Raw genomic sequence first — 22,999 nt, 5'->3', positions numbered from 1 at the left:
TCTTTGTATTTAAAAGACTGTGTTTTATGTATCACGTTTATCAATAAAAATGTAAATGATAGAAGCCTTATGTCTTCTTGGTGTATTGGATACTTTCTGCTGGTCTAAACACTGGTCTAAAAGCATTTTACTTTTCCTAATTTGTTATTATTGAATAGTTTTGTTTTATTTTTAAAAAGTCACATCAGTTGAACCTTTTGATGATTTCCTATAGCAAGCTTTTGAGATATTTTTCCCTTTAAGATAATCTTTAAGTGTATATGTTATATACATTATATATATATATATTTATATCTCTTACGTACTTTTATGCAAATATGTATGTATACATATATGCATATATATGAATGAACATATTGATGGCTATATCTGGATATAAATATGTGGAACCGTGTGTGTCTGTAGGTATAAATATACATGTAAATATATACTTAGTATACATATTTATGTATCTGTATGTGTGTGTGTATGTGTGTGTGAATAAACACATGTATTTATATATACACATCCTAATATATGGGTGAATATATTGAGATCTAAATCTAGATATAGATATTTTAGTCCCTTAAAATGTTACCATTATTTCCAGTTGGATGGATATTCTAGTGCTGTGATGGAGAAGAAAATAGATGGGCAAAGAAATCACAGGGCTTCAGATTTTCACTTTGCCTTCATTGGCATATAACTTTGTGCAGTGATACAACCTCTTTGCCCTTAGTTTTATCCACTGTAAAGAAAGGGGAGAGGGGTGGACTTCAGGATAGCCGACACCATGTTGATTCTACAGAGTCCTAGATAGAAGTTCTAGTGAGAATAATTGAGGTCTGTACATTTGGGGAAACAAAATTGGCCTGATACTTTTCAATTTTTCTAGAAAGCAAAGTAAGGCAGAGAGTATTGGCCTATTTCCACATTAGCTGATGTAACCAGGACCTGTCTTGGAAAGAAATGATGGAGACAAATGTCTACTGTTGGGATCTTCTTCCTTCAGTAGCCTTATTGTCTGCGGTGGACCCTGGTTTCTTTCTGCTTTTCTCTGGGACCTTCCTTCTTCCAGCTGTGCCCTGCCCAATGGGCAGCTTGGGTTGGAACATTCCTGTCCTCACATGAAAATTACCATCTCTTCCTTTCTGTTGAATTTTGCTCTCTTTTGGTGGGTGTCAGCTACTGTTTCTGATAATTTAATCCATGCTGATATATTACTAGGTGCTAAGGATTAATGCACTTTAGACATTCCTGGGAAAATTGATTTTTAATTCAGACCTTATGGAAATACGGCCTTAGTCCCATCCTGGGTTTAGCTTAGCTGCTTACCACTTATGCTACATTTGGCAAGTTGTTTGACTTTTCGAACACTCAGAGTTTTTAATTTTTACATGTTTTATTTCTGTAAGAAAGAGTATAGCTCTGGCTTCACAGGATTGTAAACATTAAATATAATAAGAAATTGTTAACATGTAAAAAAGTATCTAATATAATTCCAGAAATTAAGTAAATACTGATAATATAGTAACAACAAAAAAAAGCATTACTAAGAGACATTGGTTGTTCTGAGATATATATAGATGTGTGTGTGTGTGTGTGTGTGTGTATACATATATATACACATGTATATAGCACCTGACCTCACGTGTATATATATATATATATATATATATATATACATGTGTATATATATGTGTGTGTATATATATGTGTGTGTGTGTGTGTGTGTGTATATATATATATATATATAATATAATAATTTTTTCCCCACAAGCATAAATGTTTGTGAATTTGTGAATTTGAGTCTTTTCTTCCTGGTGAAGTGTTTTGCCTTAGCCTGCCATTCGACAAACACATGAGGCTTTGGAACTGAAATCTGTTGTGATCCCTTAAAGAGTTTCAGGCAGGACTCATGTAGCTGAAAACCAGCACCAGGTGCTGAGAGCTGCTGAGTCAAGCAGGCTCACCTTGCTCTGACGGGCTGTTGTTGGAAGCACATGCCTCAGGAAAGCAGGAAAAGGAACAAGAAGAACAGTGGTAGCGGTCCAGAGCACTGACCTGCCTTGCCGTTCTCAGGGCTTCTTAAAAATTCTGCTCCTTTGTTTTCCAATCATATTTCAGCTCAGATTGCGTTGCTGAGAATGGTGCGTGTAATGGCAGAAGCTGAAAACGACGTCTCTGGAAGGGGGATGCATGCCACCTTTAAAGAGTAAATAGGCATCTCTGATGCAGGATGGTTTCTTTCACAACATGGGGAAGGTCTGGCAAGGACAACTTCCGGAATGCTCAGCCAATAGGACCGTCTGCCCTTCTTTTCCTGGTGCCCAGCTGGCAGGAGTGCCCTTCTGGGGGAGGGGAGGACCCAGGCCTTGGGATTTCAGGCAGTGTCCTGTCCCCCCACACCAGAGCTGAGTGGCTTACACTGCTGAGAAATCCTGCCATTCTACTCTGTTCGCATCATCCCTGCCTTGTCATTCCAGAATGTTCTTTGCTCCGATAAAGCAGTTCTTTTTTTCTTAATGTTAATTTATTTATTTTTGAGAGAGAGAGAGCATGTGCACATGTGAGCAAGTGGAGGAGGGACAGAGAGAGAGTGAGAGACAGAGAATACCAAGCAGGCTCTGTGCTGGCAGTGCACGAACTCTGGGATCATGGCCTGAGGTGAAGTCGAGTCAGACACTTAATAACCGACTGAGCCGCCCATGCACCCCTGTTCTTTGCACCAGTAAAGCAGATCAGTGCATGGTTATTGACATTTTCTCCTCCCTTCGTTACACCAAGACCCTTGGATCATAAAACCTAACTGGTGACCATGGGAATGGTTTTTTCTGTAGATCTTAACTGACATGTGGATCATGGTTATTCATAACAACAATAGCAGAAACAATAAATGTATTATTTATTAAACTGAGTGGGTGGCGGTTTTTAACAGTATATAATAGTGGGAATCAATTCATTTTCAAAGTGAAGAGGATGTTGATTTTTTCCTTCTTGTTACTTTCCAAAAATGCTGCATAGGAAGCTACATGTTAGGGTTTTTCCAATGTGGGTTTCAAGTTCCCCCCAAAAGATTCTCAATCCTGCTTACCGGGCTTCTTAATCGACTGAAGTTTAGAGTGGTGAATGGAACAGGCCACCCAGAGCCACTTTTATTTGACCTGGGAGGTTTCACTGCTCAGTGTTTGCCTGCTAGTCAGCATGGTCCCTGGGAAGTGACTGCTGCAGGCTTTAGCCCCTGGAGGAGACATCAGTTTGGTTTTCAGATTTCAGACCAGGGCTAGTCCTGAACATCAAAATCTCCTGTGATTCTTACTTATCAGGCTCTAAAAGGTTTTCTTGGCTTATGACCATGACTTCCTTCAATATCTTCTACAGTGTTAATAGTAACTTTTATTTTGTTTCCAAAGTTTTCTATTTTCTAGGGTTGGTTGTGGGTGGGGGAGGGGGGGTTGGTGACTAGCTTGAATTTGTAAAGTAGTCTCTAGTTTATATATGTCATCATTTGGACCAAATTGATTAATGCTGACATATGTTCATGAAAGTTAGTTCTTGAGACTGTAATATTGGGTTCCTTTTAAAATCAAATCAGCATATGTTTTATTAGAATATTTATAAAACAATCATATGGGTGCTTATGCAATGGTAAGAGAAGGCAAATATGTGTCACTGCAGCTAATTTTGCAGTAGAAGGTCATTGATGGGCCATTTTTTAATAGCCACATTTGTGTAATCAAAGGATTAGCTTGAATGATTACCATCAAATATTAAAAATTATCTACAAAGTATTAAATTTGAAGTTACAGGTTTTGTGTTACTACTTAACTTCCAAACAGTGGTCCTGTTGCTGCTATATTTAAGTTCCTTTTCATCCTGATGTTCCTATGTGTTCTTTTCAGCAAAATCAGGAGAGAGAAATAGGAGGGAAAAGGTGAACCCATTATTTGGGAGAAGTGAGCGTATATTAAAGTTGAGGTTGTTAACAACTGTATCTCTCAACCTAGCACGTGCTGTGTGCTGTTCGCTGCTCGCTTCCCTTGCCCTCCTCTTTCTTTGGCATCTGCTGAGCTCGTTGGCCTCCACTTGCCCCGTGTTCAGACTCTGTCCTCACCTGCCTTACTTGACACTGTGCTCTTTTAGACTTCTGTGTCTGTAACTGTTCCTTTTCTGATTCTTTAGAAAGCAGCACTGATCATTTCTTGATGCTGGTATTGAACTCTGTTACTGTGGTGGCAAATTCTACTGATAGAACTTCTGACATTAAACTTGTCAATCCATCCTTGGGTTTCTGGAGTAGACCCCGTCCCATGTGAAGCAGTGTGTGTGTGTGGATGTGTGTGTGTGTGCGCGTGCACGCACGCACACACACACATGTGCATACACGTGTGTGTGTGATTTGCTAATACATGTCTTTCCTTAGCAGTGTTTTCAGCCATACTTTTAAATGAGGGTGGCCCATGATTTTCCTTTCTCATCATGTCTTTGTGAAGCCTTACTAGCAAGATTATCAGGATCCTAATCACCTCGGAACTATGTTAGGAAGCTTTACTTCTTTGTCTAATCTCTGAAGTAAGTTCAATAAAGTTGAGATTCCATGTTCCTTAAGGGGTTGTTGAAACTTACATGTGAAACTTACATGTGAAAAGGCAGTAGGCTTTTTACAATGACAAATTGTATGTGGGAGTTTACTATGCGTTTTGTCAGAGTGTTTGACACTGTCGTAATAAAAGAATATAATAACAATTTTTAAAAATATTTTTGTAAATGTTATTGTTATTTTTAATTTAAGAGAGAGAGAGCAAGCAGGGGAGAGGGGCAGAGGGAGAGAGATGGAAAAACCCAAGTAGGCGCCACACAGTGTGGATCCCAATGTGGGGCTCGATCCCACCATGACCTGAGCCAAAATTAAGACTCAGATGCTCAACCTGTTGAACCACCCAGGTGCCCCTTAAGAGATTTTTCAAAATGAGGGACTATGCATGTACTTGCAGACAAAGGGAAGGGGCCTGATAACACGGGAGATATTAGAGGAGAAAAGAGGTGATTTAGAGAAGGGGCCAAAGAGGAGGGAAGAGTTGGCATGAGCAGAGGAAGGGGTACTGATCTTGGCACAGAGGGCACCAGCCTCTGATCTTACGGCAAAGCGGGGAGGAGAGGTGTCTGAGACAGGTGCATTCTCAGAGACGGGTTGATGCATTAGCTTTCTCCCCAGGAGTTCATGGTGTTGTGTCAGATAGAGGTCAGGTGACATGCCAAGTTGAGAGAGCCAGACCTGGAGGGATGCCCAGGAAAATCAAAAAAGAAGAGAATGTGCAGATTATCCAACTTTTATCTAATGTTAACCATAAAAATGTGCTGTTTCAAGGGGGCAGCTCTTTGGAAATTGAAATAAAGGAAAGGGAACAATTTTGATGGAACTATATGTTGTTAGCTTACTTTTCCATATCTGCATCCCTCCTTCTATTATTGGAGGACATTTCAGGAAGTAGTGTAGCCCTTCCTGTTGCCCAGCATAGGAGCCAAAGCCTGAAGTATGTCTCTTCACCCTGGTCCCTGTTGGCCACACCCTTCCTGTGGGTGGGAGGTGCATGGGAGGTGAGCTCTTGGGAGCTCATGGGAGGTGAGATTAATGCATGGGAGGTGATTTTCTTCTGATGTCTTTTCATGTCCTCTCTCCCTACATGTGGCTCACATTTCCACTCCTCTAACAGAAAGGTCAGCCCATGGCCCTCTCTTCTGGACTCCTGCGACCTACTCGTCACCACCTTGGGTACAACACATGTGCTCAGCTCTGGCAGCTGTGAGCTTTGGTCCGTAGAGCCTGGGAGGGGCAATCAAGAGCCTGGAACTCCAGTCCTGGCAGGTCTCCTCATCAGGTTCCTCTCTGTGTGATGAAGCTGTTGTATTAAAACAGCTCTACGTGCACTTTCGGGTCGCAGCCATGCTCCGCCATGTCTCGGGTCATTCTTCATAGAGGACATTCTCCATAGTTCACCTGAACCTATCATCTTTCTCCAAGACCCGGACTTACCCCTTGAGGCCTGTGTGCCACTCTACATTGTTTTCTGCTTAATTCTGTGTCGGAACAATTTTGTTATCTTCAGCTGGTTGCCTTCCAGTTAGGTATCAGGCCCCTAGGACACCCCCACCATTGTTCCTCCTGCATTTTGATAACCAGCATTCATACAACCACTACCTCAAGTGCCTGGTGGTACTTTTAAAAAGCTAACATTCCTGCCCCCATTCTCTACTCTTTCCTGCCCACCAGTGGCCCATTCACATTCCTAAGATGCCTGCTTTGATGTGTCAAGTACTTGCCTGAGGACTTTTCAAAGCCTCTCTATCACAGATGAAGCCATGTCCGAACTTGTTGACCTGTGAGCTATATTTAAATATGCCTCTCAGTTAACCATCCCAGTGGTTTCTTGAATTACCATTGCTTTTTCCTTTCCCTCTTCTCTTTTTTCCCCTCATTCCTTTCATTTTTAATTCTTTTCCTCTTGAAATCACTTACTGATTCTTGCTCGTCCATTCCACACAGTGATCATTGCCTCACGCCTTCAGAGTCCTGCGCCCTGTGCCGCAGGCACCCAGGTGAGCTTTGCAGACATAAGAGCCTTCGGCTCTGTCTCCCAGGAACAGAGAACTGATGGGCAAGCAGGTGGGCAGCACCGATTCTGGCCCTGGGGGCACCGTGGCATCCCACGTAGCTCTGCTCCTCTAGAACGTGTCTGCACCGTCAATATGTGGTCAGATCTGTCCTTTCTTTTACCGAGAATCCCAGTCTCCACTCCTTTCTATGTGTGAGTACTTCTTGTAACATTACAAATGCCTGTCAAGTCCTTGCATTCATAGATACTCTGCTTAAAGAAGATACTAGTGCTTGCCCCCTAACTGGATTGTGAGCTTCTGGAACAGACCGTTCATTAACAAGTTTTTATAGCTCCAGGGCCTTGTACATACTTTGCTGTAATTTTTTTTTAATGATTTGGCTGTAAAATGAATACATTGAAATAAACTTCTTAAAAGGATCAAGATGCACATTACAATTTCAAAACCCAAAGACAGGTCTCTCTAGAACTCAACCCTGGTTTCCTTTATGCAGTGGAGAACTTCTGGTTTATGGCCTTTTCCCCAATAACTGATAGTAGAAAATTGCTGTATTTATCAGGTGGAGCCTTTTCTTGAAAATAATCCGTCCCAATCACATCATCAAAGACCTGTGTATGGGACATATTATGGGATGTGGGCATATTTCCATATTATATCTGTTTTGTAACTTTGTTGATGTGGCATCTGTCATGTGCCTGTTTAGTCAGTGTGATATCACTCAGAATAGTAAATCCAAGAAAAAATGACAGATGACGTGGCTAAGTGTCAGGAATAATGATAAGGTGAGGCACAACTAGAGGGCAACTCACTGAGCATTTTTTTTTTTTTTTCGGTGTCAGAAATGTGCCCACAAAAGTTGCAAAAATGGCTCGTGAAGCAGCATTCTGTCCCTCTTCCGAGCTGTCGAGCTGTCGTGTTACAATAATCAGACTCTAGGCTGGAGGCCATGTCATAGGACTTAACAGTCTCGTGAAAAACCTGGCTCTAAAGAGTGGCTATTTCCTGATTTCCCTTAGGGAAAAAAAAATGCCAATGAGAACTAGAAGTAACTAGATTTCACATCTAGAAAGTGCTGAGTGTATTTAACATGCCTGGTCGTGGGGCCAGGATGGAGACCCAAAGTGCGGGGACACGAAGCGTCCACTGTGAAGGAAGGCAGATGGTGCGCCTGGGTTTGTCCTGGGTCCGAAGGAGGGCTTTGCGATTTCCTCAAGTCTTCAGTTCTTGCCAGGGAGGACACCCAGGAAGTGCTTCTGTTTGCGTTCAGTTTTCCCTGGGTGAAGCGCGTGAATGCTGTGTGGTTTTCCACCCAGCCCAGCGCCCAGAGGGAAATGCACATCTGGCTTATAAATCACACCCAAGCGCTGATGCTCGCTCTTTATTGGGTGGCTGCCATCTCTGTTTTACACAAGCTCGGTGTGGACTGTGTCACATTCTGATGGGAACCGCCAGTGGCCCCTGAACGATCGCGTCAGGGGGCCCTCCAAGCTTCTCTGCAATGTCATGTTTGCTACCTGATGTGCACCTTTTGTGGTCCCCGGAGGAAAGATCATTCATTTTTATCTTTTTATTTATTTATTTTTTCCTGTTTAGAAATTGGCCCCTGGTTACGGGAGTTCAGAGCGAAGAATGCTGTGGATTTCTCGCAGTTAACATTTGACCCAGGACAGAAAGAACTTGTTGTAGGAGCAAGGTGAGAGATCTTACATTTTGCCACCGCAGATAATTTTGGATTTCGTTTTCCATCTGTGCAGTTACACGTGAGCTTCTCTGCTGTAGCTCACGAGTGCTAAGTAACGCTTCTTCTAAGAAGGAAATACGGCATAAGGGGCTGTTGACTATGCTACTAATAATAAGATGATGACTGCTTTGCATGGCAGCATTTATTGGGTGCTCCCCGTGTGCCAGGAACTGTTCTCACATGAATTCATCTACTTTTTTTCCTGTGAAAGCTGAGAGGTAGGTATTGTCAACGTCCCTGTGTTAGAGATGAGGGGATTGAGTCTGGTCATATTTATGATGTCTAATAAAAGCTGGACCCAGATGTCAGACCCAGGCATTTTGACTCCAGAAACCATGTTCGTAACTCGTCGGTACATTCTTCAGTAAAATTCTGGAGTCGAGATTTGGATGTCCATTCCAATGTGACCTTGACTAGACCATTTTCTAGTCAATTGAGAATTCAAGGAAACCGTTACATTTCCCCTCTTCAGGTGCACAAACTCCTGGATCCAGGTCAATATTCGACGTTGCAGTCTGATGACGAGGCTACCAGAACACAATCAGAACAGATCTTTGAGTCGTTTCCCTCAAATTTACCGGTGCTTCTTTAGAGAACAGACAGAATCCTTCCGTTCAAATAATTTATCCTGCCCACGTATTTTGAGGGTAATTTCTAAAACATACCTATACATACCTATCTCTTAGGAAAAATATTAACTTTGAAGAAAGAAGCCATTGGTAGATTTGGACTCTCTCTGGAACTCAAGGAAACCACTTTGGGCACTGGAGTGATGTATCAGATTTACTAGATTATAAAACATACCTTTCATAGCAACAGAGAGGATGTGCAGTTTCCATGTATACCTGAGTGAAGCTAAATCTGGTTTATACTCTAGATAAACACTGAACCGTTTCTAGAACCGCTCCTTTTGCTCTCAGATCTCAAGGCAACCTTGTGCACCACCCAGCCCTTGAAGACATTGAGATGTGTGGGCATAACTTTACATGGGGACACGGAGATTGGCTTAGTTCCTAGCACTGAACATGTCACCGGCATGCCTTTTGATATTTTTGAGCGGACAGTGAGTACGGATTGGTTGGGCTTATTTGGTCTACTTTTAGTTTCTTCAGCACATTGGGAATCCATGGGGGACTTCAGATGCCGACTTCCATCAAGCGTATTCACTGGGAGCCTGGATCGTATGTCGCAGGGGTTTTTAATTGGCCCTCTGGCCTCCAGGTTTTGTCCTCTTTCTTCATACCCTGGCCAACATCATCTTTTTAAAAGGCCCCCCCTTCAGTAGTCCCCATTGGGTAAATGCTGGCACCTTGGGTGTTGCCCAACACACCCTCTGCCTTGTGGTCCCATATCCCTCATGGACTCCGCTCTTTTTCATTCTCTCGTGGTCCAGGCATGTGGAGTTATTTAAATTGCCCACAACTGTAAAATGTTCTCTTTCCTGCCCCGGGGAGTTGGTGACAAAGTCCTTTGCTTTTCTGGAACATCAGCTACCCACCCACCCCAACTTTACTTGGTGAACTCAGATGCGTCGTGAGGAGATCTGGCTCCAGGGTCCTCCCCTGGGCCCGAGCGCCTCCAGCCCCTGCGCTGCGTGGTCCTGTTAGCACACCTGTCATCTGTCTTCATTTCTTCTGTTACCGCGTGACTTTTTGTCAGGTGTCCCCCCCCCCCCCCCCCCCCCGCCGGCACACGACCAAATACTGACTTACCGGATGGTGGAGGATGTGCCTGTCTTCTCTTTCCTTCCCTAGAATGTGGCACAGTTTCTCCTTTGGCAGAAGCTCAAACACATGTGTGGATGGAACATATCTGCTCTGAGGATTTGGTTCATAAATGTCCTCCTCTGCATCCGGGAGGACCCTCCGGGGAAGATGGGTTGGGTTCAAAGCAGATTTATCCCAAGGACACAAGAGAGTGGCACAGCTAACCCTCGCCCTTAGCCAGAGGGGAAGGCGGTGCCTGCCAGGCGGCACCAGGTACAAATACCTCCGTCGGTACCGCTGGGTCTCGGATGCTGCATTCGACCCTGAAGAACTTTGGCAAAGGAGACGGGGAAGAGTCTCCGCTGTTTCTGGTGCCGCATGAGTGGGGTGGCACGGCACATGGGCACACGCATCGCAGGCGTTTGGCTTTTGGCCAATGACACGGGTTCTCCTCCTGGATGTGAGGAGCCACCGAGCAAATTGGCATTGGGGAGAGCTAGCTCGTGGTCCTGCCCTGGTGGGAGACAGCGCCTGGGACTCGTCCCCAGGGATGCCTGTCCCTAGAGGTATCCTTCCCAGGGTCCCTCAACGTCTGCTGCCATCTCCTGTCACCACATCCCAGCCCAGCCATGCCGGGATCAGACTAGCCACCGAGTCAACCTGGCGCACGGTACGTCGTGGTCACCAGGAGCAAAAGGACCAGTGGACTTCAGCACGTCCAAGTCCAGGAGGCACAGTTGAATGTGAATTTCAGCTAAGCGACCCCAGGAACACGGGCTGTATTTTCCGTTCTAGAGCAGCACCCTGGGTGCCAGAGACATTCGATAAACAAGTCAAGAAAGAAGGAAAGACATAGAATGGACTTGCTCAGCTGCGTGATCTTGGAGCCAGCGTTAGAAATCTAATTTTCTCATGTTTAGAATCGATATAATCATTCCTACCCCTGTCAGCTGTTGCCAGGATTAAGTAAAATAATCCATGAAAAGCGATTGTCACAGCGCCAGGCACGCAGTAAGCATGCAGCGGGACGGTGACCGCGGAAGTCTCCGGGTTTCGGCATATGTGCGCGTGTGCGCTTCAGGCCGACATCGCTGAGCGAGGAGAATAGGAATTTTACTAGGAAACTTGGGTGGTGGGATTAGGCTCAGAAAGCTTGAGAGGGAGTGTGAGCCAGCTATACCACTTTAAAAATAACCCAGCCCTCAGCTTCCTGCTTGGGAGGGCTTGACAGAGCAAAAGAAGTTTAGAGAGCAGGTGCATATTTAGGACACTTGTAATGGTTTAAATATGAGTGGTGGAGGGGCGCCTGGGTGGTGCAGTCGGTTAAGCGTCCGACTTCAGCCAGGTCACGATCTCGCGGTCTGTGAGTTCGAGCCCTGCGTCAGGCTCTGGGCTGATGGCTCAGAGCCTGGAGCCTGTTTCCGATTCTGTGTCTCCCTCTCTCTCTGCCCCTCCCCCGTTCACGCTCTGTCTCTCTGTGTCCCAAAAATAAATAAACGTTGAAAAAAAAATTAAAAAAAAAATAAATAAATATGAGTGGTGGAAAAAAAAATACAGTGATAGGCTTTCTGTTTTCTTAGAGTTAGCACTCAACGTTGTAAAGCCATTTACTGGGTGGTTTCACTTTATGTCAGTGATGCTTTATGTTCCTGAAATTGAATTCAGTTAAAGATTCTTTGTTGCTCATCACAAAAAGGAAGTTCATTGTGCTGCAAAGAGAAAACCTCTCTTTAAGCAGTTTGTGGTTATGTGGTGCCAGAAGGTGCCTGCATTCTTGAGTTCGTGGAACTTCTGGAAAGATCCCTGAATTTATTATTTTCAAGATGCACGTTATCTTTTATGCTATTTTGAAAGCATTGGCATTCGTATCCTGTTTTACCCAAGGCTCTTTAAAAATTAAAATAATATTTGTGTTTTCAAAGATGAGGCTGAGGCATTTGCATTTCAGAAGACGTGGAAAATGCAGTTAAAGCATAAAGAAAGAAACACAATTTCAGAAATAATCACAGCTAAACTTTTCAATTATTGCCCCACGCTATTTGATTTCTATTTCCTTATACGATTGGGGTAATATTTTATGAATGGTTTATATACATCTTTGTCTAAAAACCTACAAAAAGCCATTCTCATGATATTTTATATATAAGAAGAAAAACTCCAAAGTGAAGAAATATGTCCTGGTGTAGATTTTGTATAGATAAAGTAAAAAATATTGGTACTTTATTGGTACTAGTAACAGTTCACAAAGTTGATACAAGTGTAAGTTTTGTGGCAGATAGGATTGTAAAACTAGATGTAAGGAGATGATTATACTTTTATTCTCCAAATCAATCTGTCTGTCTTTAGTGTTTCGGGTTCACTGGAAGGACTACAGGTGATTCTGTGCTAAATTCAAATGTTATTCCCAATGGCAGCTAACTTGGTTCGCATACAATGCAGTGTTCGATTATGAACAGATAATAATCAGGGCATCTGCAAATTAGCCATATTCTAATGAAGCATAAAGCCATAGAATCATAACGAAAAGAGTCTCTCACCAAAGAGAATGTGAGTTTCCCTCCATTCTTTTTGTGTGTTTCTTGGTCTTTCAGTGGATGTCTGATCACCTTACTGTTCTCTAACCAGCTTCAGTGTAATAGAAGTGTATAAATTGAAAGGCAGAGTCTATAACCTATGATGTTTTAGTAAAAACACTCACCCGTAAAATTTCACATGAGCGCCTTTCAGTGAGGGAGGCCCAGCCCTCTGCTGGTGATGAAGGTGGTTGGGTCAGGTAGCAATCAGATTTGATGACAAATGCAACAATTCATGACCTTGGAAATTTCAAATTTTTCTTTCTGTTTTCTTAGAGTTAGCACTCAGCATTGTAAAGCCATTTGCTGGGTGGTTTCACTTTTAATTTTAATTTTATTTCTATTGAATATTTAAATTTAAATTTAAATTTAAATTTTATTTTAATAAAATAATTTTAATTCTATTGAAGTTACATTACAAAATGGGAACGTTATGGAGATATCAAGAGGAAGGGTAAATGGGAATGCACGAGCCTTCTTGCCCCGGACTTGGGGACCAGCCCCGAGTCTTGTGCCTTGCAGGGGGAGCCCTTTGCTTTGCAATTACAGTCAGTGAACTGTCTCCACAGAGGGGAAGATATTTCCGTATGCATGTTTCTATAACGGGTACTATAGATTTCTAATCAGCATGTTTATTACCGAAAACAAAAACTAAAACTAAGACCTTCGGGCTTCCAAGGCATAGCTTGACCTTCATTCATCACAGTCACAGAAACTAGTCTTGAAAAATTCTAGTGTGTTATTTTCAAGCATTGTTTTGCCCCTGGTTTGAATCTGCAAAAATAAAGATAAAAAGGAAAGATGAACTTGCTTTTGTTATGGTGGCGCGGAATTTGCTTTAAGTATTCAAAGCATATGTTCCCATAAGATCACAATTGAATGCACGGGCAGACTTCTATTTAATTAGAAGAAGTTCCTCCTTTCAAAATGATTTTGTCGCTGGATCTGAACAAAGAGCTGCATTTTAGATTCACATAAAATCATTTTTTTTTTAAATGGAACCAATGTTATTCACTCTTTTTTTTTTTTTTGGTGGTGGTTATTCATCATTGCTATTTTTATTTTAAAGTTTTACCTTAGAATTAATCTCTTGGAAGCAATGTATGATTAAAAGGAAAAATGGAGATTTTTTATAAGATGGGCAATTCTGCTTCCAGTAGCCACAACTTCTGTTTTCCAAAGGATACATTGTAGTCAAGTATACACAATTGAAGTTAACTTCTGTGAGTGGAATCAAGTCAGCAGTTAGGAGTGAATCCAAAAGCAATAGACCCCCATAGTGCAAAGAATCCCAGGGTAGCAATGATGTTTACATTGTATTTATATTAATTATGATTTAGGAAAAATAGCAGGTGATGAAAAAAAAAAAAGGATGGTGCTTTTCATTCCTGCTCGTGGTCTGGAATTTTTTATTCAGCTGTTAGTTTATCATTTAAATATTTTCTCTTCTCTATCATTTTCCTTCTCAGTGTTGGCACTCGATTTATAGATGTGCGTTTCTCTTAGGATTCTCTGCCTATCTTCCTCCTTCTCATACCTATTAATCTTCCAATAGGGTCCATTTGGTTAATTAACCTGATCTGTGTTAAAAAGTCCCACTCCTTTTCTGCTGGCTTTGTTACCTTTTGTCCAGTATTTGCCAGACATCAGCGTACCTAAGTACCCTGGGGGCGGGGGTGTGTTCATTCAAAGTGAAGTTTCCTCTGTCCCCTGTTCCCAGCTCTGCTGATTCAGTGAGCTGGAAAGGGTCCAGGAGTGTGAGCTTTTAACAAACAGGTGGTCTACAGAAACTCTTGGGGGAAAGACTTCTGCACACTGTGTTCCTTTTGCTGTTGTAAAAAACAGAATAATCTCTACACTTTCCTTCTCTGCTGGAACTGGTGAGCAGATAAGTCTAGCGGCATAGTTATTTATTTAGTTATAAAGTCCTTTTTTTCCCAAAATGCATGAATGAGTCAACAAAGCAGTGTAATAAAAATTAATCAGCCTCTTTACTTTGGGTGTATAGGTGTGCTATACAGTGTTGGAGCGTTGAGAGCTTTGCTCCCAGCCAGTCCCACATAGGGTCCATCAGAGTTTATTAGTTCACTTAGTTACCTTTCATGACTCTTCATTCATCAAATATTTATGGAACCTACTTTATGCCAGGAAGTATCTAAGGCACTGGGAAAACAAAGACGAAGCCTAGTCTCTACCTGACGAAGACTTCGTAGCCTGGCACAAACCTAGTGCCCGGTTGGCAAGCTGAGGCTCCGTCGTTGGTCTCCTGTTTTTGTAAATAAAGTTTTCCTGGGGCACAGCCACACCCATTCAGTTGCATATTTCCTAGGGCTGCTTTTGAACTTTACCTACAGAGATGAGTTGTATCAACTGAGACCATCCATGAAGGCAAAGCATTTGCTGTCTGGCCCTTAAAGACAAGTTTGCTGACTCTTGACCTAACAGTTGTGGGGGGAACACAAGCAATTAAATTCTCCCAGGGAAGCCTGGGTAAAGGGCCGTAGAAACCCTAAGAAAAAAGAAACATGACGGTTTTGGGGGGTGAACATGGTGCATGGAGAAGGTGCTTCTTCTTGCCAGAAAGACCATACCTCGGGGAAAGTCCGAGATCCCGATGAGGCTGAGAAGAGTTAAGCTTGACTGGACCAGTTGGTGACCAGTTGGCCGAGGGGGGGAGTTATTGCAGGTGGAGCAGGAGCTTTAGGTGGGGTCAGATTGTGGCACAGAGTGGACTTAATCTTCCAGACCAGTGATTCCAAATCTGGCCGTCATGAGAGTTGCCTAAGAGGCCTCACAAGAGCACAGATGCCCAGGCCTCTCCAGCTCATCAGCGTTAGACTTTATGGAAGTAACGTTGGAATCTTTGCTTTAATCAAGTTTCTGATGATCTCCTGGCCTGGCAGATTTGAGAGCTTCTGCTAAAGGCATTAGGAGCTTGGGAGATTTTTCAGTCTGCCTATTTATACGCTCAGATTTGCATTGAAGAAGATATTTCTTCCATATTGTGTGCAGAGTCTGCTCGAATTTGAACAATTTGGAGATAGGAACAGCACTTGGGGGCTGTGGATCAGGTGACAGTAGAAAGAACTTACACTTAGGCAGTGATGGTGGAAATGGGGAGGAGAGATTTGAGACATATTTCAGAGCTGAGTTTGACAGTGATTGATGGTGACCCCAGATGGAAAGGTAGAGGGCAAGAGTCAAAGGGGAGATTTGGAGCAAGACTCGGGAGCGTGGCTTGCCGTGATGGCCGTAGCTAGCCCTGAGCTTGTGGGGACTGAGCTGCAATTCTTTGATTATTTGAAGATCCATGAAAACGAAACTGAAACAAACCCAAAACAGCTCGGCTTTTGCTAACTCTGAAGCTAACCCAGAAAAAGAATTGTATATGGAGATCACTTGAGGAGTGGACATTCCTAAGAAAACAGGGTTAAAGGAATCCTACGATAGGTCACTTGGTATTTTTTCAAATGAAATATGATCTCTATTAACTGAAAAATAGGAGGGAACAAGTCAAATACCCAGCGGACCCACAAAAGCAGAAGTTGTGAGTTAAATCTGGAGCAGTAAAAGTCATCGTCTGTAATCCTCAAAGCAAGTAATACTTAGAGCATAGTAAAATTTAAATTATCGGTGTGATTATTAACAATATTGACTAATAACTATGACCCTAGATGTGCTTATGGGAAAAGGCTTTTCTGGTTTTATATCGCTGCAGTTTGCTAACAGCATTGGTCTTAAGCAACTGCACCCCATTCAGAATTCATCTTTGTGATTTTATTTTACTTGCAAAAAACAAGAAGCTCTCCATCTATTTCTGTGCCTTTCAATCTTGGTGTCTAAACATACAAGAGTGCTATTAAAATGATTTATTCCTGGTTCTGATGTGTTCTTTTGGAACATTTTTAATAACCAAGACTTTCGAAAGGTTTGAAATAACTTTTTGGGGATAAGGAATGGGATAATAGAAGCCAATACAATTTTGGGGGAGTTTGTACTGGACACATATGGTAATACCAGCAATAATAAAATCAAAATTATCTTAAAATTTTCATAGCCCAAAGTACATATAGTCATGATTTTATTTTATTTTATTTTTTTTAATTTTTTTCTTTCAACGTTTATTTATTTTTGGGACAGAGAGAGACAGAGCATGAACGGGGGAGGGGCAGAGAGAGAGGGAGACACAGAATCGGAAACAGGCTCCAGGCTCCGAGCCATCAGCCCAGAGCCCGACGCGGGGCTCGAACTCACGGACCGCGAGATCGCGACCTGGCTGAAGTCGGACGCTTAACCGACTGCGCCACCCAGGCGCCCCAATATAGTCATGATTTTAGAGGAGGGTAGCAAAGATTTTGACTGAAGAGGTAGCTTCTAAACATGACTGTATTATTCACAAACTATGATCTAAATGTGATCCAACTAAATAGTTGTTATCTATTTGCAATAGTTTGGTAATTCAAGAAATTAATTAAATGCCCCAAAACTTGTGGATAAAACATATGCAAGAGATATGGTTGGAATGGTTATAACCGCAGAAAAAACAAAGGCTCCTGGAATCCGTTCGGAGTCAACCAGCATCATGAAAATCTCCGGAACAGAAATTACAGAATTGGTTCCAGGATGAAATTAAATCTTCAGATGCTTCGACGTTACTGATAGGATTGATACATTAAATACTGACATTCAGATCATTAAAATAATTTTTTATAGAAACATCTTGTGCCTTAAAGGACACAGGTGTCACTTTTCCTTAGTTTCAAAATCAGAAACTTACATTGTAATATTCAAATCTGTCAGTGCAGTGGAAAATATGGGTGTGATGGAGGGCGTGGCTATTTCCAGCTCTGCGCAGTCGCCTATTGATGATGGGGGAGTCCCGCAGCAAAGAGAAATCGGGTAGGAAGAAGCTGACCCAGGTACAGGTGAGACTGGCCTTTCAGTTGACGTCAGCTCTCAGATTTACTCACGTGGTGATAGCTGCTCCACAGCGTGTGTTTTGTGTTCATATGGTTTCATGATCGACCACGGTCTGAACTTCTGTTAAACAGAAAGAGAAGTCACTACCCCCATTGTTCAAAACACATTTGATAGATTAGCTTGCTGTTCTGTCTCCATTTTCTTTTCGTGCCAAATGCGTATCTGTCTGTCTTCTCCTCCTCCGTTATGAGCAAGCCTCTAACTTCCGTGTTCAATAAGAACCTGGAGTTTTCCTCTTTGATTTTATAGCTATATTCATCAGAGACCAATTGAGTTATTCTAAGAGAATGTCATTTTAAAACACCTGTGTCTTTCATAATTAATGGAGGTCAGAGTTAAGTTTTATGGTGTCTCTAGATAAAATGAGTCATTTAGTTAATATGCTCATGATGGCTCAACCTTTTCTTTAATGCTGGCTGAATTTTATTACTTTACATGAAGACACAAATGAACTTCGTCTATTACGGCCCACACTGCTCCCTCAGAGGATATGTTGTTGTGCTTAGTGATTTGTTGCTAATAGGCCACTGGGGGATATGATAGGACGCGGGAATGGGTTATGCAATCCTACAATCAATAAGAAATCAACTCCAGTGAGGAGGGAGAAAACGCGTTCAGATGTCTAGTGGGGAAACTGTCAAGTTGTGTCTGCCAAATTTAATGGCTTTGTGATTTGAATTATTCAGTCTGTTGGATCTATGTATCCCTCATACATTATTACCCCTCAAAGTAATACGGTTATTACATGTGAATGAGCAATGTCAAATTTTATTTCAAGACATTTAAAAAAAAAAAAAAAAAGGAGATCCATACCAAGGGAAGAAAAACGCATACTTTCATTTACTATCATCGTAAAACTGAACCTTTCCAGCGTGGTAAACTCTTGCTTGGTATTTCTGGAATGAGGGCGGCGGGGGGGGGGGGGGGGAATGGAAATACAGAATAATTCTCCTAAGCTGTACCACCGATGCATTCTAAAAAATTCTAATCCCTTAACCTGTTGCACCACTGCCTTTGTCCCTGTAGAATGGTGATATTCCTTATTACTACCTATTTACATCTCCCAGGGTGTTATGATGATGAATGAGACCACTTAAATGCTTTGGGTTGCTCAGAGCTTTGCCCTCCTAGAGAAACTGACCCGATATGAAACATTTGGTTAGCATTCCCTGTTGGCTGGATGCCAAAATCATTACCCCTTCATGTTGGAAAGGTTGGTAGCCTTTCTCGTGAACCTCACATATATTGTTTTCCCTCCTCGGTGTGCTCACGAGTGCAAGATAAAGTGGTTGCCCCTTCTGGAATGCCCCGGAGAACAGCCACTTACAGAGGACCATAGATCTTGCTTTAGTGTGTGAGTGGCCCAACATCTGGGAATATCAATTTTTTATTCCCTTTAGAAGATTTTCTTTCTTTTTGTAATCTTTAGCTTCGTAGGTCGCTGACCCAAACTGTGATGGATCAAGCTGTCTGGGGAGATTTCGGGTCCCTCTTGTTGCTAGCTGTGTTGGAATTTGTCCAGTAGCAAAAATGGACTTCAAGCTATACTTGGAACCGAGTAGTTTGAGGAAAGTTATTTGAGAATAGTAGAGTCCACACTGTGTTTTGTCAGATTCTCAAGTTCCAGGGAGGTGATTGGGGAATTCCACAAATGTTTCATTTCTTAAAAACATTTTTAAAATCGTTGAAAATCATGATAGAGAAAGTGAATACTGAGATGTGTCATATTATATATTTCTAATATGGAAAGGTCCAAGAAGGCATTAAGTTGCCTACCTGGATTTTGTGTAGATCACAATCATTCAACAAATATTTGTAAGCCCTTACCAATTCTTTGTCTCCGAAATCAAACAAAAAGTAACAACAAAAATGTAACCGACCAACCGCCACAAAGGTTGGACAAGGTTATCAATACATATTTCCCGTAATTCTAGTTTCAAAAATTTTAAGTCACTTTAATCAACTATGATGAACAAATATTATGTGTGAGTACTTTGTTGGATGAATTTTCATTAATGAAGAACTATCCTTCCTCTTTTACATGCTGAGTTTTTATTTAAAATTATTTTGCAATATGGTACTTGGTTGCAAAAAAATAAAAAACACTCAAAAAAGTATTTCTTAGGAATTTGTTGAAATACGTCAGGGCGACAAGTCTTTTATTCGATTGGTCACAAATTCATTCAACTGCCTTGGCCATTTCATATCTAAAAAGGGTTACAGTCTTTTAGGGATTTGTGTTACTTAAAAATACTGACAGATGGTATAGTTTAGCTCTCTCATGTTATAAATGAAGAAACATGGGCACTCTTAAGTATGGGCAGGGGTGCCTGGGTGGCTCAGTCCGTTAAGCATCCAACTTCAGCTCAGGTCACAATCTCATGGCTCGTGGGTTTGAGCCCCGCATCGGGCTCTGGGCTGACAGCTCAGAGCCTGGAGCCTGCTTCGGATGCTGTGTCTCCCTCCCTCTCTGCCCCTCTCCTACTCATGCTCTGTCTCTCAAAAATGAATAAACATTAAAAAAGTTAAAAAAAAAAAAAAGTATGGGCAGGCAGTTTCAGGAAAAAAACTGTGAGAAATAAGGAGGGAGAAAGGAGACACCATTTAATGAGCCAGACCAGTAGGGTTGACATGTTCGCTTAATGGGGAGACATATGTCACAGTCAGAAATGAGTCCCAGGGGTGAGAATCAATTACCTAGAATCAAAAGACAGCCATTAGTAGTGTTAAGACCAGAATGGTCTCAAAATGGTACGTAAATGTGCCTGCGAATGAACGATGAAGACATAAAATAGTTGTACTCTAAGAACTATTACTGTGTGTTTCTGTGTATGTGCGTGTGTTGGGGGGGTGTGCCCATGAAACTCGGAAAGTGACATGGGATGACTGATTGGTGAAGCCGTGTGGCACAGGGGCCAAGGGACAGCATGGTCTGAGAGGTTCTGATTCTAATGTTGGGACTTTATCTGATCCTAATAGTCTTGAATAAATCACCCTGCGCCTCTTTATTTGCAGAAGTTTCCTCATGGACAGATTGAAGGTAGATACACTCTAAGGATGGCTCAGCTTTAGAATTCTTGGATCCTCTGTTCTTTGGGGTTTTTTTTTTAGGTTAAAAAAAAAAACAACAGAGGATGGTTTTAAAAATCACCAGTTTGCATCTTGTAACCTAGAACATACCAAAGCAAACGTTTCAGTCTCCTTTGATTCTTCTCTTCCCTGGGGTGCTGGCATGGGTAGCCTGAGCACTGTGGCTCTTTCTCTGTCCCCTTCCTCTCTGTTCACCTGTTGAATGTCTCCAGCACCCTGATTTATCGCTGATGAAATGGTTGTGAGGGCACCACAGCTCTCAGGTATTCAGGGGAGTAAAAGTACAGGGTTGAAATTCACTAGCAATGGTGCGGCGGGGAGGGGCACCTTTGTGTACTGGGACGTGCCAGGCAGAAAAAGGATCCTCAGCAGAGTTAAGTTTTTGCTTGGGGAGATGTGGCCCGAGAACGTGGCATGTTTCTTATCATAAGTCCATGTCTTCCTTTCTTGGTCTGTTGGGGCCACTAGAACAGAACTCTACAGACTTGGGTGGCTTATAAACAGCAGAGATTTATATCTCCTGGTTCTAGAGGATGGAAGTCCAAGGTCAGGGAGCATGGCTGGGTTCTGGGGTACAGATTGGCCACTGTCTCCCTGTGCCCTCACATGGTCGAAGAGGTGAAGCATTTCTGGAGCTTCTTGTACGAGGGCGGCCATCCTCATGACCTAATCACCTCCCCAAAGCTTTGCCTCCTAACACCATCCCCTTTGGGGGTTAGGGTTTCAACATAAGAATTTGGGGGAGATCCAAACATTCATGCTATAACCCTTCCCTCGTGGACAGCACCTGAAAAGGGCACTGAGGGGTTTCCGAGAATATTCTCTGTATGTCCTCCGACCCAAAATGGAGGACTTTGAACTTTTCTCTCCAGTTGTCCTGCCCGGAGCTCTATGGAGCATGTGGACACCACCATCTTCTTTCCTCAGTGGTGTGAAGGCACTTCCAGCTCGTTGTGTATGAGAAGTGCCTTTCTAGAAAGTTCCCAGATTTACATGTGGGTGTGTATGTGTGTGTGGGTGGGTGTGAGAGAGAGAGAGAGAGAGAGAGAGATGGGGGTGGGTTTATGAGAGGCTTGAGAGAGAGGTGGCCTTTCAACCTCATCAGACCCCTTAGGTAATTAAACTAAAAATATGAACAATTTCTTTTACTGGAAATATTTACAGAAAAAGTCTTTCTTAAAAGAGCTAGTGAGTTGAAGAATGAATGTGGTGACTGGGTCCCAGAACCACGACGCTATAAATCTGAAAACCCAATAGTGCTGTACTGTCCCTGCAGACAATGCCCCCACGCACCTGAACGCACAGTCAGGCTGGCTTCCGCCGGAAACCGGAAATGGCTGTAGAGCGGCTCTCGTTCCTTTCCTGTGCAATGGGGAATCTGCTGAGAATTGCAATGGGTCTGGAAATTTCAGTATTTTCCATAAACTGTCTGCGTGTGGCCACGATTGATCGACTGCTTGCGATGGATCAGGAGCCATCCTCAGTGCTTTCCTTGGAGGTAACCCTCGCTACAGCCGCAGGGTGTAGGTAGGAGTATGGGCCCCATTTTACAGATGAGAGCACCCAGGCATGGGGTGCTTAAGCTTCCCTCACAAGGTTGTGTCCTGGCACAGCTTTGGCTTTCGCACAAGTATCCTTCTGGCTCCCGTGGTCACTGCGCGGTGATGGCCGGCAGCATCCTGCAGGCAGGAAGCCAATTAGGAGCCGGGGGTGAGGGTAGGGAGCCATCATGCCCATGAAGGCGATGAGTGGCCAGTAATTGCTGGTGGTGCCACTTGTAAGCCTCTCATCTGGAAAACTGATCTGTGCGTGTGTCTAGATTGCTAACTTCCCTGGGAGGAGTCACGCCGGCCTCTGTGTCACATCGGGTGAAGGATGGCAAATCTTCAAATGCTAGCAGCCTCCAGTGGTGTTTCCTCGGCAGCTCAACTGCCCTCTTCTGTGAGCGCTGGGCTCCCGTTCCTCCCCCTGCAGGGAGATGTTTCTGGTGGAAACCTGGCCTCCGCATGCTGCCCGACTAAATAAAAATAGACCTGTTGTCGCACTGCCTTGTCAAAGTCATCCTTAATCTGGGTCTGTGCGGAGGGCTCTGATCCATCTGCCATAAAAGAGAGGGCAAGTGTTCCCCAAATGGCCTTGTGGCGGAGGTGGCCTGGGCCACGCAGTGTTTTCTGGGAGCTTCTCTGGCATTATTTCATAGGTTAAATTGGATGTTGGAAAGGGTGTGGTGAAGAGGCCACTTAAGTGGTTTGGAGGAAGCAACTTCCACGCCGTGCAAGATGGCGGTGGCGCCGTGCAAGATGGCGGTGGCGCCG

At 43.0% G+C, this 22,999-nt stretch overlaps 1 protein-coding gene across 7 annotated transcripts in view; it reads left to right on the top strand.

Annotated features, from left to right (window-relative positions):
- The window catches only part of SEMA5A (semaphorin 5A), a 482,742-nt gene that overhangs the window by 211,538 nt on the left and 248,205 nt on the right, over positions 1–22,999 (top strand). For all 7 annotated transcript variants that reach the window (XM_040493869.1, XM_040493822.1, XM_040493829.1 and 4 more), the window contains one exon: positions 8,188–8,287. In XM_040493869.1, coding sequence (XP_040349803.1) covers positions 8,188–8,287 — 100 coding nt within the window. The remainder of the gene's footprint in view (positions 1–8,187; positions 8,288–22,999) is intronic.

The sequence above is a fragment of the Herpailurus yagouaroundi genome, unplaced genomic scaffold (genome assembly GCF_014898765.1).
Source record: "Herpailurus yagouaroundi ecotype Mexico unplaced genomic scaffold, PumYag 29, whole genome shotgun sequence".
Taxonomy (NCBI): domain Eukaryota; kingdom Metazoa; phylum Chordata; class Mammalia; order Carnivora; family Felidae; genus Herpailurus; species Herpailurus yagouaroundi.
The sequence above is the reverse complement of the archived record's forward strand: the minus strand, read 5'-3'. Positions and strand labels throughout refer to the sequence as shown.